The sequence below is a fragment of the Quercus lobata genome, chromosome 8 (assembly GCF_001633185.2).
Source record: "Quercus lobata isolate SW786 chromosome 8, ValleyOak3.0 Primary Assembly, whole genome shotgun sequence".
Taxonomy (NCBI): domain Eukaryota; kingdom Viridiplantae; phylum Streptophyta; class Magnoliopsida; order Fagales; family Fagaceae; genus Quercus; species Quercus lobata.
Genome location: NC_044911.1, coordinates 64,098,939 through 64,117,588, shown reverse-complemented (window position 1 = coordinate 64,117,588; position 18,650 = coordinate 64,098,939). Strand labels below are relative to the sequence as shown.

Genomic DNA, 18,650 nt, shown 5'->3' with positions numbered 1-18,650 from the left:
TCTGTATCCGTCCAAGGACGCCATACTCCTCGGCAGTATGCATCCGAGGACGATCAGGACGCGATCTTGTTGCAACCAGACCTCAAAACTATGTCACCACTAAAGATAGAATAACTAACCAAGGGTAAAAGAGATAAGACAAACAAATATCTATAATTACAGTTGCCACCGCATTAATGACCTCTCAACCAACTCTCTGGCTGCATTAATGTGGAGGTGATACCTGAACAATAAGGAGACAACCTTACAGCTGCCCATAGGAAGTTCCAGGAGGTGCTAGATGGGACAGAAAGAAATCCTCCGAACCCAACCTACACGTGTGTGGTGAGGATGGATCACCAAGAGTGGTATATAAACTGAAAGAAGAACATGCAAAAGAGAGATCAAAAACAGAAGAGAAAAGAGAGAAAAACAAAAACAAAAGAAGAAGGACAAAGAGAAAAAGAACTGTACCGATTACCAAACAAAACGATCGTTGTGCCAATTCTAGGCTTTCAATATACATGAGGGTGAATCTTTTTATTATACAAAAGTTAACCTAATTCTTTACACCCACGCTCTACAAATCATATTGTTTGGGCCTATTTACGTGCGAACCCAGTATCATGTTGGGTCGTTACAAATCGTGTCCTTACATAATCTATAAGATTATATTTTATGTATAATTTTAAACTACAAAAAACTTGAAATTTAAACAATTTATTGATGACATAGCTATTAATATTTAATTTTCTATAAATTTTATAAGTATGGAGGATATAAGAAGAAAATGTAATCCAATTGTGGATTTATCAAAATTTATTTCCAATAAAAAGATATTGAGTAAAATTGTACCAATTTTGTAATTAAATTTTGTAAAAAAAAAACTAGAAAGAATCCTAATCCATACAATATTTTTGTTGAATATATATATATATATATATGTTATCATGTTGATTTTTGAGAAAACTTTTTTTAGAGAGTTTGAATTTATAACGTCCATTCTTGATGATAGATTTTTATCATTAGACCAAGACACCAATCAGTTAAGAAAACTTAATTTCATTAATTAATAAAAACAGTAGCATTCTCCTTAATTACTTAAAAACGCCAAGAGAATGAGACTAAGAGATTGCTTATTAGTTATTACAAAAGCCAAAATACCCATATACTACAACAATAGATTTAGTAAGGACATAAATAACTTAATTAACATATCTCTTAATTTAACTAAACTATACACTAAACAATAGCATAGATTATCATATTGATTAATTAACATCTCTCCTAATTCAGTTAAAATATACCCTAAACAAAAGCATAAATTATCATATTGATTGGATGGTGTCTATTCTCTCTCACTCAGTGTCTCACACCTAAGAATGACTCCTAAGATCCAACTCTACCAACCATTCAATCATTTTTTCAAACCCACTAAATAAATAAATAAAAAAGAAATATTATATCTGCAATATTTTCACAAGAAATCATAAATAACAGATTTTTACAAGTTTTTATTGGTAGTAAAAAAAAGTAATTTCAGTAATAGATTTAAATTACAACTAATAACAATTTACTATCTATAATTTTTTATGAAAATATTGTAGACGTAACACTAAAAATGTTTTTTTTTTTTTTTAAGATATAAACACACACAAGCGAGAAAGAAAAAAGTTCTAATATAAAAACACACCACAACTCAACTAAAAAAAGATAGTAATTTTTAAGAGTGGGTGGAGATACTAAACGTGGTTCAGGACTCAATGAATGGACCTAGTGCCCGTTTGGTTTCAGCTGAAACCTGCGTTCACGTTTCATGTTTTGCATTTTTTTTTTCCTGCGCGTGAATAGTACCCTCACATGGGTTCATTGTGCAGGGGACAAAAATTACTGTTCATTACTGTTCACAGCACTGTTTACGTACAAAAAAAATTAAAAATGGGTCACACGGTACTATTTACACATTTAAAAATTATTTTGCTATAGTATTTTCAATTTTCAGTTTTCAGTTTCAACAACAATAAATTCAATCCAAACGGACCCTTAATAATTTTTCTAAACCCGCATGTGGGCATGTTAAAAAATTGGGTTAGTAGTCACGCTCTTGTATCGAGCGTGGGACAAGCAAAGCTAGTAAAAGTGTTCGTTACTCAACTTAAAAGGTACGGCAACACCGTTGACCAATAATTTAAACTTACGGCACCTCAACAGAAATAGATCTTCATCGTAAAAATGTAAAAACCCATGTCAAATCAGAACTCGCCACGTCTCAATCTGATTCCTCATTCGTTTCGTTCGCCTTCCTCTCTTGTTAATAATCCAAAGATTCCTTTGCGAAATTCACGACCCAAAAACCTCTTTCTTTTAATTCTTGTTAACAAAAAAAGTCTTACTTTGCTTCATCATAATTCATCATTATCTTCTCTCTGTGAGTCTGTGTGGCTCAGAAAATTGAGGAAATTTCAAAATGGGAAACGCCTTAAGGTTCTTATATGCGCAATGTTGTAAGCCCACAACAGCTGAGGACTCCGAATCACTTGGACATCATGGTGTGTCGGCTGTCACCGTTGGTGTTTCTGCTCTAGCCCATGATCTCTTTCACTTTGAGATCACCTCCCAGGTTTTTATTTTTTATTTTTTTTATGTCTTAATCTGGTTTTAATTTCTTTGTTGTCTTTTACTTTTCTTACAACTAGTGAGAAGGATTCGAACCTAGATTCTCCTGGACTGGAAGAATTAGAAAATGTTACAGAGACATTAACATTATGTTAAGTCTTTTTTTTTATTTTGGTGGAATTTCTAGAAATGGTGTAGGCAAATGCTATTTCAAGCCCCCCCAAAAACGTTTTTTTGCACCCCATTCTCTCTAATGCCATGAGAGAGTGGCTGCTCTGGGAGGGAGAGGAAGCAAACACTTTTTGAGTGTTGAAAATTAAAATAGTAACCCCAATGTTGAATTAAGTGATGATTAATATTTTGGGAATGATTTCTTCAAGTAATTATGAAGCTAAATTTTGAGCTAATTAAGTATCTTTGTGTTGGTTTAGTATATTCATCCTGTTAATCTAAAATTTTCTTATAATTTTTTTTAGGTCCCGGAAGGACTCAGCAAGCATGTTGTCTCGTCTAAGAAGGCTCAAGCTAATTGGTAATTAATTAGCATGCAATCTATCTCAACAATTTTCTTTTTATAGAGTAAAATTACTAGATATTTAGCAAGAAATTGGAAAAAAAAGAGTGATGAATAGGCTCTATAGCAGAGCTTTTTGTCTAAAAAGGTTACATTTTGACAATATATGAAGGTACAGAAAAATATTAGAGGCATGGAGAGCAGCTAAACCTCCTCCAAAAACACCTGAAGAAGCTTCTAGGCTTGTCATTCAGACTCTGAAGAGACACCAAAAAGCAGATGTTGAGGTACAATAAAAGATCTGTCACAACATATATGTAGAATTTGTTGCATAATGCATAGAATAATAATGGAAGAAAATTACAAACATTCTCTAATTGCCTATTTTGTAGGGTTTGTTGGCCTTCTATGGTCTCCCTCTTCCTCATACCCTAGTCAAACTTAGTGCTGGGGCCCCAACATCATTGCCTGCAGGAGTAAAGTATGAATTTCAGACATTGCCAGTAAGAACTCCATTCTTTTTAGACTCAATGTATGTTACCTTAATTCAGTCAAAGAGCTGGGTTTGATATAATGAATCACTGCAGAGATAACAGTTTTCCCTACTGAAGTGGCAAGTTGTTATTGATTTTCACATGTCCATCATAGACATCATCTTATTATCTACTATTAACAATTTGCCACCTTAGCAGTTGTGAAAAAAATTATGAAAAACGTTTTGTCTATTGTTAATGAATCGTTAGAATGAAACTAGGTTGATGCAAAAGCTGTGGCTGATGGAGATACAGTGACAGTGTATGTCAGTACAACAGACCCAAGGGAGTCATCTTGTGTTCCTATAGAAGTACAAGTAGCAGCTGTCCAAAGATCACAAGCGCGTGCTGAGAAAAATTATGCAGAAGCAGATGCAATTCACAAAAAAATCATTGATTCTGGATATCGGTTGGTCTTCAACTAGGCCTTGATTCCAGTTTTGATTCAATATTATATATTTTTTTAATTGTTTTCTTCCTATAGGGCACTCAATTTTCAGAACAATGAGGAAATTCTTGCTCGAAAGTATCGAATTCGACTAAGGTAAAATTATCTGGCTCGTAGGATTCAAGTAACTAAATCTTTTATTTTTTTGGTTATTTGCAATTTGTCCCCCTTAAATTATGCAGTCAAATTCAATCCCCCACTAAACTATGAAATCGAGCAAGTCTCCGTTAATTGATTGGTGGCTGGAAAAATATCCCCTGCCATTAACAATTTCGATCAATTTCAATATTGTAAACAACAAAAAAATTGGAATCAAGTAATGTCCATGTAGAGAATTTCTCCCATTATGACTTCGTGAAATTTTGGTTAAAATTTTGAAATTGATGAAAATTTTTTACAGCAGGAGGAATTTTGCCTACTATCAATCAATTAGAGGGTTGATTGTTTGATTCTAGTTTAGTGGGGGATTGAACATAACCTTAGAGGATAAAGTGCAATTATTATTATTGTTACTATTATTTTTTCAACCTTAGGAGTTGTTAGTTTCTGAACAGGGGAATAGATGCACCAGAGAGTTCAATGCCATATGGGAAAGAAGCAAAGGAGGAGCTGACAAAGATTGTGCAGGGAAAGTGTTTGAGAGTCCTTGTTTATGGGGAAGATCGTTATGGCCGCTGCGTAGGTGACATATATTGCAATGGCAAATTTGTTCAGGTACTAATTCTCACAACATTGGTTTTTTTTGGACCTGTTAACACTAAGCTAACTTATTTCTCTTTTCTCACACTGCCAGGAATTAATGCTCAAGAAAGGGTTTGCATGGCACTACACAGCCTATGACCAACGCCCAGAACTTGCAACAGTAAGAAATTTTCTCTTCTTCAGTCTTGTGCTTTCTCCATGTTAAGCAGTCTCTCTCACTAACACCGAGAGTGAGTTTTCCAGAACACGTAAACCTATCCACAAGCATTGTAATTTCTTTGTTTATGAATTATGTACCAGTGGGAAAAAGAGGCTCAAGCTAAGCGAGTTGGCCTGTGGGCTTCATCAAATCCTGAGAAGCCATGGGAATGGAGAAAGGATAAACGCCAAGGTAGATGACATTTTCCAAATAGGAAGTAAAGAGTGACCTTGTGGCCAATAATTATCTTATGCAATCAGACATATGCATCCTCCCTCTATCAATGTATGAACTTTGCAATCAAGTATGATTCACATGTGAAAGGGAGGGTTTTTATTTATCTCCAATGCAAAGATACTTCACGTGGGTGACTACTTTAAACCAAATGAGGCAAGAAGGCAAAAGCAATGTCATATAATCAGGACGTACTTCCAAGACCAGGGGTTGGTAGCAACTTGACACTAATACAAAAAGCATCTGTCCTCATTTTTATGTACCAATCATTTGTAACATTATTTTTCTTAATCTTAGCAAAGGCTGTTGTAACTTATATTTGAATCAAACACCCAAGTGAGAGGCGGATTGTAACTTGTAAGTTATATTACACGATCAAAATAAAACAAAATTTCATTGTGCAAAACAGAGTATGTATGCTAGTATACTGCACAGTCTTGAATCCAATGCAAATCTATACAATGCAAGAAAGATTATTCATAATTACGACTCAAAAAACCAAGTGACACATTTGGAATCGACAAAAGAAAGAACAAGCCTAGCAGTTACAGCCTCATCAAATGTAACATCGCAACAAAATATGCCATGAGTGATGAGAACATAAATTTTTGTAAAAAAAAAAGGAAAGAAAAATCTGCTCAACCTTTAACTCTTGGTATAAGTACAACACATGGATGCAATGTACCTAGAGAAAGTAAATACAGAAGAGAACCGGTGAAACTAAAATAGGAGAGAAAGAAAGAGAACAAAACAACAACAAATCCATCCTATAGATTGTCATTGAAACGCAGTTAGAGTTGGAACTCATCACAGCCCATAAATTCACTGCAGAAGACGAGGTATATATATTACATAATAATTGGGCACAATCGGTCATTTATAATTCCTTCCTTTTCATTTCCTTGATATTAAGCAAAATGGATGTAAAATTGAAAAGCCAACCTTTAGAGACTAGAACTCCCAATTGTCCTCCCAAGCCCCAAATATTGTCCCTCAATTAGTAATGCAAAATGTTGCTGGATATGCTTTCCTTTAGATATAAGTGGCTTTTATCTAAATTGCAGCATGCTTTGCAATCTTGTTCATTTCTCTTGTCATTATTATGAGCAAAGAAAAAATCCAGCCTTTATGTTTCTTACATAATTTTTTTTTTAATAGCTCAAATGGAAGTTTTGTGCGAATAAAAGTCATAATAAGCTTAGTATCACTATATATATATATATATATATATATTAAAAGCACAAGGATCATGCAGGAGTTTAACAAGATTATAGAGTAGCAATAATACTGTTTGATAATGAATATAAAGTTTAACAGCTTGAAGAGTTGAAGTTGACCCTCGCATAAAAAGAAACAGTAGATATAGTAGAACAAAATATCCAGAGATACATGAAGAGGGCAAAATATTTAAGGACGTCAATTAAAGAGGTGAGAAAAATGAATGCAGCTCTCTCATGTAATAGATAATCACAATTGTATAAACAGCTTGAAGTTGGGTAATAACTAATAACTAAGCATTAAACAGAATGAAACTAGAGTTAAGAAATAATTTGTTTTCAATGAACAAATAGGAATGCTAGACATAGAACTCAATTTTTTATTGGCAAATTCAACAACAAATCACACCTGACCTTATTTTGATTTACCCTTCGATTCATCCATATCTGAGTCACTTGCATTGTAACCTAAATAAAACCAATACGAATCTATTCGAAGAAGCAAGTGAAAAAATCCTAATACTATATTTCTATAAATAAAATATATATAATTAAAGTTTTTATTTTTTTTTTTTTTTCAAAGTAGCATTCTGGTCCACTTTAGTCCATTTTGGTCAACTTCGGTCCTTTCAGTCCATTTTCGTCCACTTGATCCATTGTGGTCCACTTATCCATCTTAGTCTATTTCGGTCCACTTCAGTCTATTAGGTTTATTTTAGTCCATTCTAGTCCACTTCGATCCATTTTGGTTAACTTCGGTCCATTTCCGTCCATTCAATTCATTTCGGTCCATTTTGGTCTACTTCAATCCATTCGGATTTCGGACCACTTCGATAATGTTTTGGGAACCACCAGGCCTAGTTGCTTGAGTGGTACCTGGTACCTTATGTGTCCGCTAACTTGGGGGTTCAATCCCCTGCAATAACAAATTATCCAGCAAAAAAAAAAAGATAATGTTTTGGGAGGAGAGGTTTGTGTAGAAAGAGGAGCTACTTCATTAACAATTATGTTACATTCTCATTGTGATATTGGTAAGTTCTTGATAAAATTACATTTTTCTTATTAAAGTCTTGTATTTTTTTTTTTTTTTTTGCAATATAAGTGATGGATTTACTATATCTTCTTTCTCTTTAGGTCATTCAAGACTTATAAACCATTTACTTATATCTACTTCCTCTTTACGCCATTCAAGAAATATAGAGGATAAACCATTTGTAAGGAGTACTAGAAACAAATTTCGACCATTATTTACAAAATATATCACCTTATATAATAATTGAATGTAAAATGTATTAAGTTTCCTTGAAAAAAACTGTACTAAATTTAAAACACTTTCAAATAACAAACATAAATAGCTTAATTTAGAAACTCTAATATATTGTATCAACTATACTTTGTTAAAAAATAATCATATTATTTTAAGAAGGATTTGAGACTAAGGGTCCGTTTGGATACAGCTAAAAACTAAAAACTGAAATTGAAAACTGAAAAATACTGTAGCAAAATAATTTTTAAATGTGTGAATAGTACAGTAGGACCAATTTTTAATGAAAAAGTTACTGAAAAGTGAAATTTGTGGGTCCGTAAATAGTACACGATGTGCACTGATTGGCTGAAAAAGTTTGAAAAGTCAAAATTTTCGATTACTGTTCATTGAACAGTGCATAAACAGTAACGCAAGTCTAAAAAACGCGTGAAAAAAAAAAAAAAGGATGAAAAACGCAAACGCGTTGGAATCAGCGCAATCCAAACACAGCTTAACACTTATAAGTCTCATCTACTATTTTCATTTTTCACTTAACAAAAAAGTAAAAAGTCAAAATTTTCAACATATCGCATAGGCTTGAGACTAATATATTTCAAGATTATGACATTGATTTTTTTATTAAATCCGATTTCATTAACCTCCTAAAGCAAAAGCATCTTGAAAATAACATGAGAAAAACAATGCTTATAACAAGACCCAAAATAAGTACATACAAACATGGTTCTCAGACCCGGACTGGACTGTACGGTCCGACCCAATTAACTGTGAACCTCTCACTATTGCGATTCTTTTAACCCTAAGAACTCCTCTATAAGATAAAAGCATGAAATCGTTCGAATCATGGTCGAACTATATGGTTTTGAGAATCGTGGCCGGTTTCTACGATTAGCACGGTTCCTCTTTTTTCAGATCTGGAACCATTGATTTGTAAGAATTAAAAAACACACACACACACACAAAGAAGTAGATGACGACGAAGAAAAGAAAGCAGAAATTCAGGTCTTTGTAGACGAAGCTAAAGTTTGGCTGCCATTTGAAACTCTTTTCTTCAAGGCTTGTGTCTCTGGAACTTCTAGAGATGATTTGAAGATAGATGATTTCAGTACCTTGTCGTTGCTTTGGAGGTTGAAATTGATTTGGAAGGTGAAGAGAAAACGTGTGCTAATTCTTGCAAATGGATGAAGAAACTGCATCCGTGTGCTAATTCTTGCAAATGTTAGATTTGCTTTTTCTAGTTTCTGTTCTCTTTTGATTTTGGTCAATTAGATAATTTGGTGGTTTTGAAATATGTGGTGGAGAGTGATGTTTTGTTTGTCAAATTTGTGGTGGTGTTGATAAGCTAGAGTGATAATGCAACCTAGGAGTAGGGAAGAGTAGGACACGCAAAGTATCTTTAGCATGTAGGGATGAGTCTATCAAATTATTGTTACTATTATTATTATTATTATTATTGAATTGATATTTAGGCTTAGAGATTGGAATATGAACTTATAATTTTAAGACTATATATACAAAACAATAACTCTAAAATTGTAAGTCAAAATAAGAATATATTTATTTATATTTTAGTTAATTTTTTATTTTTACTAATTTAATATAATTATTTATATTTTAAATAATTATTAAATTAATTATAATATCATTACCATTTGACCTCGGTTTGACATTAAAAACCTAAATTTCTTTTTTTTTTACGATTCAATAAACGATATGAACCATGCATACAAAAGCTAATACGACAAAAGCATAAAATAGCTAATAATAATTAGCAGCTAGCGTAACCTGGATAAAAGCACATTTGGATGGTGTCATTTTCTTTATCACATCAAAAAAAAAAAAAAAATCCCACCACGGGACTTTTGAACCCAATCCTTAAAATAATTTTTTCAAACCCACTAGGAAAACACAAAATAAAGTTTAGAGCAGAGTGGACCTGATAATTTTCCTAGGCCCACATCTTAAAAGGTACGGTAACACTGTTGAACAATAAATTTGATGGTACGACCACACCTCAACAAAGTTTACACAGATCGACGATGGATCTTCATCGTAAAAAGTTACTGCCTTAGAAAAAAAAAAAATTACACAGGTAGACGATGGATCTTCATAGTAAAAAGTTACTGCCTCAGAAAAAAAAGAAAGACAAATCAGAACGAGCCACGTGTCACTATGATTCCATTTTCAATAGTTTGCCTACCCCTTTTTCCCCTTTGTTAAACCAAAGATTCCTTGCGAAAACCACGAGCCAAAACCTCTTTCTTTTTAAGTCTTTGCTAACCAAAAAAAAAAGTCTTCCTTTAAACTTTAAAAGTACTTCATCGTCTTCAGCTTCTCTGTGTGACTGTGTGTGGATCAGCTTCTCTCTGAAATTCCAAAATGGGAAACGTCTTAAGGTTCTTATGTGGGCAATGGTGCAAGCCCACAAAAGATGAGGACTTGGAATCACAAGGATATCATGGTGTGTCGGCTGTCAACGTTGGTGTTGCTGCTCTAGCTCATGATCTCTTTCACTTTGAGATCACCTCCCAGGTACATATGTTCTCTTCTGGTCTCAATTTCTTTGAAAATTGAAATAGTAACCCAAATGTTTTTTAACTAAGTGATCAAAGTAATTATGAAGCTAAAATTTTGAGCTAATTAAGTATCTTTGTGTAAGTTATATATATAAATATCTATCCTGTTAATGATTTGATTAATGTTTTAAGGTCCCGGAAGGACTCAGCAAGCATGTTGTCTCGTCTAAGAAGGCTCAAGCTAATTGGTAATTAATTAGCATGCAATTTATCTCAACAATTTTCTTTTTATAGAGTAAAATTATTAGATATTTAGCAAGAAATTGGAAAAAAGAGAGTGATGAATAGGCTCTATAGCATAGCTTTTTGTCTAAAAAAGGTTACATTTTGACAATATATGAAGGTACAGAAAACTATTAGAGGCATGGAGAGCAGCAAAACCCCCTCCAAAAACACCTGAAGAAGCTGCTAGGCTTGTCATTGAGACTCTGAAGAGACACCAAAAGGCAGATGTTGAGGTACTATAAAAGATCCTGTCACAACATATATGTATAACTTGTTGCATAATGCATAGAACTGTAATGGAAGAAAGTAACAAACATTCTCAAATTGCCTATTTTGTAGGGTTTATTGGCCTTCTATGGTCTTCCTCTTCCTCATACCCTGGTCCAACATACTGCTGAGGCCCCAACATCATTACCTGAAGGAGTAGAGTATGAATTTCAGACATTTCCAGTAAGAACCACACTCTTTTCAGACTCAATGTATGTGATCATAATCAAGTCATAGAACTGGGTTTGATATAATGAATCACTGTTGATACAATATTTTTCACTACTTACCGAGGTGGCAAGTTGTAAATTGTAATTAACTTTCACATGTGTCCATCACTGACATAGTGACATTATTATATTGTCTAGCATTAACAATTTGCCACCTCAATAGTTGTGAACAACGTTATGTCTATAAACTTTTTGACAATGAATTATTGGAATGAAACTAGGTTGATCCAAGAGCTATAGCAGATGGAGATGGGATGACAGTGTATGTCAGTACAACAGACCCAAGGGAGTCATCTTGTGTTCCTATAGAAGTACAAGTAGCAGCTGTCCAAAGATCACAAGCGCGTGCTGAGAAAAATTACACAGAAGCAGATGCAATTCACAAAAAAATTATTGAGTTCGGATATCGGTTAGTCATCTACTAGGCATAGGCCTTGATTCCAATTTTGATTCAATATTATAGTTTTGTTATTGTTTTCTTCCACTAGGATACTCAATCAGAACAATGAGGAAACCCTTGCTCGAAAGTATCGAATTCGACTAAGGTAAAATTACAGTAGGATTCAAGTAGCTAAATCTTTTAGTTTTTTGGCTAATTGCAATTTGCCCCCCTAAATTATGGGGTCAAATTCAATCCCCCTTAACTGTGAAATCGAGCAAGTCTCCAATGATTAATTGGTGATTGATAAAATATCCCTCGCAGTTAATTGTTTCCAACAATTTCAAAATTTTAACAAAAAATTTTGAAATCAAACAATGTCCACAAAGAGAATTTCTTTAATAATGAATTTGTGAGATTTTAGTTAAAATTTTGAAATTAATGGAAATTTTTTACGGTGGGAGGCATTTAGCCTAGTATCTATCAATTAATCTTTTTTATTTATTTGTTAGTTTTTAACTTTTTTTTATATAGCATCAGTAGTTAATAGCTTCTGAACAGGGGAATAGATGCACCAGAGAATGAAATGCCATATGGGAAAGAAGCAAAGGAAGAGCTGACAAAGATTGTGCAGGGAAAGTGCTTGAGAGTCCTTGTCTATGGGGTAGATCAATATGGCCGCTACGTAGCTGACATATATTGCAATGGCATATTTGTTCAGGTACTGTTTCTCTCAACATTGCTTTCTTTTGCCCTGTAACACCAGTGACAGGTCTATGAATATTTTTAAGATGGTCATTATTGACCAAAATTTAATAAAAAGAGAAGGGTAAAATATAATTTTTGTCTCTAAACTTTCACAAAAGTTTGTTTTTCGTCCCTAAATTTTTAAAAATTTGTTTTTCATCCCTAAATTTTACAAAATGTTCTAAGTCAAATACCAAGTCAGCTTTCAATCCATAGACGGAAGGATATAAAATACAACATTTTGCAAAATATAGGGGTGAAAAAATAACTCTTAAAAGTTTAGGGATGAAAATAATATTTTACCCAAAAGTGAACTTCATATATTAACCAAAACACACACACACATATATGTACAGTTTGACAATTTTCTTATTTTGAAATCTTTGTATGATAGTCTCATTATTAACGTTGTAGTTATCTCTTTCAAAAATTTAGTTAAATACAAAATTTATTAGGATTTTTCTTTTTGTTTGTAAGGACCTAGTATATTGTTAAAGGGGCCAAAATTTAAAGATAAAGTTTTGCTACAAACTTAGTTGTAGACCAAACAAATTAACGTGGTCATATATTTTGAAAATTTAACCGTTGAATTTCATGTTCTTTATGTTTTTAAGACATAAGTCAAATTTTATATTAATCGGATGTTATTTATTATTTGATCTATAAACTTAAATTTTTATTTAATTTTAGACTACAAAAACTCAAAATTTAAAGATTTGATTGATGACATAACTATTAATTTTTTATCTTTTTAAAATTTTGCAAGTATGGAGGATATAAGAACAGTGGCGGCGCCACATTCAGGTCAGGGTGTTCCCACCCTGGGAACACCCTGACCTGGAAAAAAAAATTATATAATAATTAAATTTTTTTTTATTTGTTTACCCTTTAAAAAAAAATTAGGAACACCCTCAACCAAAAAGGGATTTCGGGCTGAAACAAAACTCTTGATTTCCCATACAAAACAATGAAAATATAAACCTATAATCCAAACAAAGTAGATATAGATCAGTAATGGAGGTGAGGAGACGTTGTGTTGGGTAGAGGCAGCTTGAGAGAGGAGCATGGAGGTTCTATTAGGGATGAACGATGCTTGTTGAAAGAAGCATGGTGGCGGCGTAAAATGATGCTTGAGGACGAAGAAAGAAAAGAGGAAAGTAGATCTGAAGAAAAATCTAGAAGAGACAGGATAGAGATAAGATGTAAAGCACGCATGAAGGAGAGAAAAAAGGTTCAAGCAAAATTGACACATAAGTTAAAATATGACCTGACGGAGAAAACAAAGGAAAAGGGAAAAAAAGTTATTAAAAATAAAATAAAATTAAAGGGTGGGCCTTGGCTTATGGTTTGGGTTATGACATGGGTATAATTTAAGGCTTGGGTTAATCACTTAATTGGCCCACTAAACTTTTAATTACATTATACATATTAATTATACACATAACAAATTATAGATGACAATTAATAAACAAATTAAACAACTAAATTATATTAGGCTAAACAATAATAAAACAATACATTATAAAAGACAAACAAATTAAATTTTGTTAGGTTAAATAATAATTAATAATTTTATAATTAATGAAACAACAATATAACAAATTATAGTTTATAGAAGACAAACAAATTAATGAAACAACTAAACAACAATAATTAATAATTTTATTAATATTTCAAATGAACTTATAGTTTATTGTTTATTCTTTTGCTAGAATTATGGACAAATATTTGATAAGAAAACCACGTAGAAGGCAATTGTAAACTTTATGTATTTGCGTGTTTTTTGATTGTTGTTGTTGTTAATATACAAAATTTTCTTTTTATTAGATTGTGTAATTTATGCTTGGTGAGAAACACTCTGAAAAAAATTTCTAGAGCCACCACTGTATAAGAAGAAAATATAATCCAATGGTGAATTTTTCACAATTCACATCTAATAAAAAAAATATTGGGTAGAGTTATAGTTTTAGTTTACAATAAAGTTTGTTGCCAAATTTTGTCGAAAAATTAATTATGTTGGGCCTAAAAAATTTTAGGCTGGTCATAAATTTTTTTTAAAGAATAATAAAATTATAAATTTTTAAAATTTATTTATAATAATTATTTATTTTGCCAAGTCAGGGTGGTCCTGTGACCACCCTGAACTACACGTGGATCTGCCAATGGTTAAGACTGAGCTAACTTATCCCTCTTTTCTCACATTGCCAGGAATTAATGCTCAAGAAAGGTTTTGCATGGCACTATGTAGCCTACGACCAACGCCCAGAACTCGCAAGAGTAAGAAATTACCTTTACTTTATTATTGTACTTTCTCCATGTTAAGCCTCTTTAATCTAACAATATGTTTGTGAGTTTTCAATAAAAATCAAAGGTAAAGATAAGACTTAACTGACAAGAATTGTAAATCTCTATGTTTATTAATTATGATATCAGTGGGAAAAAGAGGCTCGAGACAAGAGAGTTGGCCTGTGGGCTTCATCGAATCCTGAGAAGCCATGGGAATGGAAAAAAAAGAACAATAAAGACAAAGGACAAATGCGAAGGTAGATGACAATTTCCAAATAAAAAGGAAAGTGAGATGTCCTTGTGACCAATAATTATCTCATGCATCGGATTTCTTCCTCTATCGTTGTATGAACCTTGCAATCCTATAGGATTCACACAATGTGAAAGGAAGGATGAATATATATCTCCGATGTATGAGGTACTTGTTATGGGTGACTGCTTTTAACCATATGAAGCTAGAAGACAAAATCAATGTAACATATTAGGACGTACTTCCAAGACCAGGGGTTGGTAGCAACTTGACACCGAATGTCAAAAGCATCTCTCCTCATTTTTATGTACCAGTCATATGAACCAATATGTATTTAATCTTAGTAAAGACTGTTGTAACTTATGTTTGAATCAAAAACCCAAGTGAGAGGTGGGTTGTAAGTTGTAAGTTGTGTTACCTAAACAAAACAAATCAAATGATCACTGTGCAAAAGAGAATATGTATGCTAGTATATTGTACAGTATTAGAGGCCTGATATTTAAGTGAATTCTTGTTGAATCCAATGCAAATTTATACAATGCAAGACCATTCAAAATTACCACTCAACAAATCAAATGATACATTTAGAATCAACAGAAGAAAGGACAAGACTTTCATCTTAATCCTATTAGTTTCAGCCTCATCAATTGTAACATTGCAACAAAATATGCCATGAGTGATGAGAACATAATTTTTTTGTAAAAAGAAAAAGAAAAGACAAATCTACACAACCTTGAAGGCTTTAATTCTTGGTATAAATACAATAACACATGGAAGGAACGTACCCAGAGAAAGTAAATACAGGGCAAAACGAGAGAGAGAGAGAGAGAGAGAGAGAGAGAGAGAGAGAACAAAATAGCAACAAATCCAACCGGTTGATTGACATTGAAAGATGGTTAGAATTGGAACTCATCACTGCCCACGAATTCACTACAAAAGATGAGGTATATATTATATATTAGTACTTTTTTTTATGAACAATTGATCTCTCTAGTTGAATTTCTCTAATTGTAGATTTAGTTGGGTGGCTAGAGAAGCAAATGTTGCTGCTCATGTATTAGCCAAGTGGTCTTTGTCAAACAACTACTTTGGCTCTTTTGATGTGGGGTTGGGGCCTCCTTGCTTTGTTTCTGTTATTAGAGCCGAGGCTCTATCCTTGTCTGTGTAGTTTTGTTGCTGGTTTAATAAAATTGCTAGTTCATCAAAAATTGATCTCTCTAGTTAACACTGTGAGAGTGAATTTTCCAAGGCACATTGACCTATTCACAAGCATTGTAATTTCTATGTTTATGAATTTTGTACCAATGGGAAAAAGAGGCTCGAGCTAAGCAAGTTGGCCTGTGGGCTTCATCGAATCCTGAGAAGCCATGGGAATGGAGAAAGGACAAATATGAAGGTAGATGCAATTTTCCAGATAGGAAGTAAAGAGTGACCTTGTGACCAATAATTATCTTATACAATCAGACATATGCATCCTCCCTCTATCAATGTATGAATCGTGCAATCAAGTAGGATTCACATGTGAAAGGGAGGATGTTTATTTATCTCCAATGCCAAGATATTTCATATGGGTGACTGCTTTTAACCATATGAGGCAAGAAGGCAAAACCAATGTCATATAATCAGGACGCACTTCCAAGACAAGGGGTTGGTAGCAACTTGACACCTATACAAAAAGCATCTGTCCTCATTTTTATGTACCAATCATTTGTAACATTATTTACTTAAAATCTTAGTAAAGGCTGTTGTAACTTATATTTGAATCAAACACCCAAGTGAGAGGTGGATTGTAACTTGTAAGTTATATTACATGATCAAAATAAATCAAATGTTCATTGTGCAAAATAGAGTATGTATGCGAGTATTCTGTCTAGTATTTAAGGCTTGTTATTTAAGCAAATTCTTCTTGAATCCAATGAAAATCTATACAATGCAAGATCATTCATAATTACAACTCAACAAACCAAGTGACACATTTGGAATCAACAAAAGAAAGAACAAGCCTAGCAGTTACAACCTCATCAACTGTAACATCATGACAAAATACCATGAGTGATGAGAACATAAATTTTTGTAAAAAGAAAAGGAAAGAAAAATCCACTCAACCTTTAACTCTTGGTATAAATACAATACATGGATGCAATGTACCTAGAGAGTAAATACAGAAGAGAACTGGCAAAACTAAAATAATAGAGAAAGAAAGAGAACTAAAGAATAACAAATCCAGCCCATAGATTGTCATTGAAACACAGATAGAGTTGGAACTTATCATAGCCCACGAATTCACTGCAAAAGACAAGGTATATATATTACATAATTATTGTGCACAATCGATCATTTATAATTCCTTCTTTTTCATTTCCCTCATATTAAGCAAAATGGATGTAAAATTGAAAAGCCAACCTTTAGAGGCTAGAACCCCCAATTGTCCTCCCAAGTCCCAAACATTGTCCCTCAATTAGTAATGCAATATGTTGCTGGATATGCTTTCCTTTAGATATAAGTGGTTTTTATCTAAATTGCAGCATGCTTTGCAATCTTGTTCATTTCTCTTGTCATTATTACGAGCAAAGAAAAAGTCCAGCCTTTAGGCTTCTTACTTTTTTTTTTTGCAATAGCTCAAATGGCAGTTTTGTGCAAAAAAAACTCATAATTAGCTCAATATCACTATATGTATGTATATGTATGTATGTATGTATGTATGTATGTATTTATGTATGTATGTATTAAAAGCACAAGGATCATGCAGGAATTTAACAAGATTATAGAATAGCAATAATACTGTTTGATAATGAATATAAAGTTTAACATCTTGAAGAGTTGAAGTTGGCCTTGCATAAAAAGAAACAATAGATATAGCAAAACAAAATATCCAGAAATACATGAAGAGGGCAAAATATTTAAGGACGTCAATTAAAGAGGTGAGAAAAATGAATGAAGCTCTCTTATGTAATAGATAATTGATGGGCCAAGAATGTATTGACCCTTTATGGTAAATTAACTAATTAATTAGCTAAGTTAATTAATTAAGTCAATTAACATGCAATAACGTGTGATAGCACAAACAAATCACCAAATAACTAAATTTAGCGGAAAATAAATTTGACACGGTAATTTGTTTATGAATGGGGAAAACCTCTAATGCAAAAACCCCACTGGATGAATTTAAAATCACCATTTCCAAGAATCTACTATTATCAAAACAAACGGTTACAAGTAAATGAATCCTAGTACCTTATATCAACCTACAGTTAAACCTTTACCCTAATACATAATTGGACTTGTAATGAAGTGACAATTTCTCTTTTTTAATGCACGACTCCCAATACGTGATTGACACACCAATTTGAGAAGGATGTTAGCTGCAAAGTTTTTCAGTTCATCCACACGATGAAGATCAAGAAGCTCCTTGGTCACAAAACTCTACGGCGTATAAACGCAGCAGCTTCTTTAAGAGAAAAATGAACTAGGACATATGTCTCCAGTCATAATATGCTTGCAATAACAAGTGCAATCACCTTATGACGGCCTTAAAAATAATCCTAATAAATGTTTAGGGTTGTGAGAAAAGAAAATCTAAACACATTCACATGGATATGCGTGAAATTAGATTTGAAAAACTGATTTTTGTAATTCTCAATAAATACAGTTGTCGAGCTTATCCCTCGAGCTTCACTTTTTAAATCTCTATAGATACATCTGTCGAGTTTTAAAACACAGAACTTTTTCACTTGATTCTTGGACAGATTTGCATGGCTTCAATACTTGAACTTGAACTCTTGTTCCTTGAAGTATTAAATACATCCTAGATCTACCAAATTACAAGTAAAGTGTGTTTTATCAAAGGATGAGCCAATTCTAAATGACATATGTCCTTAACAAGATTCACATATATCCTAACAATAATCACAATTGTATAAACAACTTGAAGTTGGGTAATAACTAATAAGAAAGCGTAAATAAAATGAAACTAGAATTAAGAAA

At 32.8% G+C, this 18,650-nt stretch overlaps 2 protein-coding genes across 3 annotated transcripts; both read left to right on the top strand.

Annotated features, from left to right (window-relative positions):
* The first annotated feature begins 2,214 nt into the window (after positions 1-2,214).
* On the top strand, positions 2,215-5,631 carry LOC115955756 (staphylococcal-like nuclease CAN2). The gene is made up of 9 exons (XM_031074070.1): positions 2,215-2,599; positions 3,072-3,127; positions 3,282-3,396; positions 3,502-3,612; positions 3,864-4,051; positions 4,127-4,186; positions 4,645-4,804; positions 4,884-4,952; positions 5,093-5,631. Exons 1-9 carry the CDS (start codon positions 2,447-2,449, stop codon positions 5,189-5,191), a joined length of 1,011 nt encoding a protein of 336 aa, XP_030929930.1. The 5' UTR covers positions 2,215-2,446; the 3' UTR covers positions 5,192-5,631.
* A 4,311-nt stretch (positions 5,632-9,942) lies between these two features.
* LOC115955755 (staphylococcal-like nuclease CAN2) lies at positions 9,943-15,169 on the top strand. 2 transcript variants are annotated; one of them, XM_031074067.1, is made up of 9 exons: positions 9,943-10,238; positions 10,415-10,470; positions 10,626-10,740; positions 10,847-10,957; positions 11,226-11,413; positions 11,493-11,549; positions 11,945-12,104; positions 14,339-14,407; positions 14,564-15,169. In XM_031074067.1, exons 1-9 carry the CDS (start codon positions 10,086-10,088, stop codon positions 14,675-14,677), a joined length of 1,023 nt encoding a protein of 340 aa, XP_030929927.1. In that variant the 5' UTR covers positions 9,943-10,085; the 3' UTR covers positions 14,678-15,169. The 2 variants fall into 2 exon arrangements, with proteins under 2 accessions (XP_030929927.1, XP_030929929.1); XM_031074069.1 differs by lacking the exon at positions 11,493-11,549.
* Positions 15,170-18,650: the final 3,481 nt, after the last annotated feature.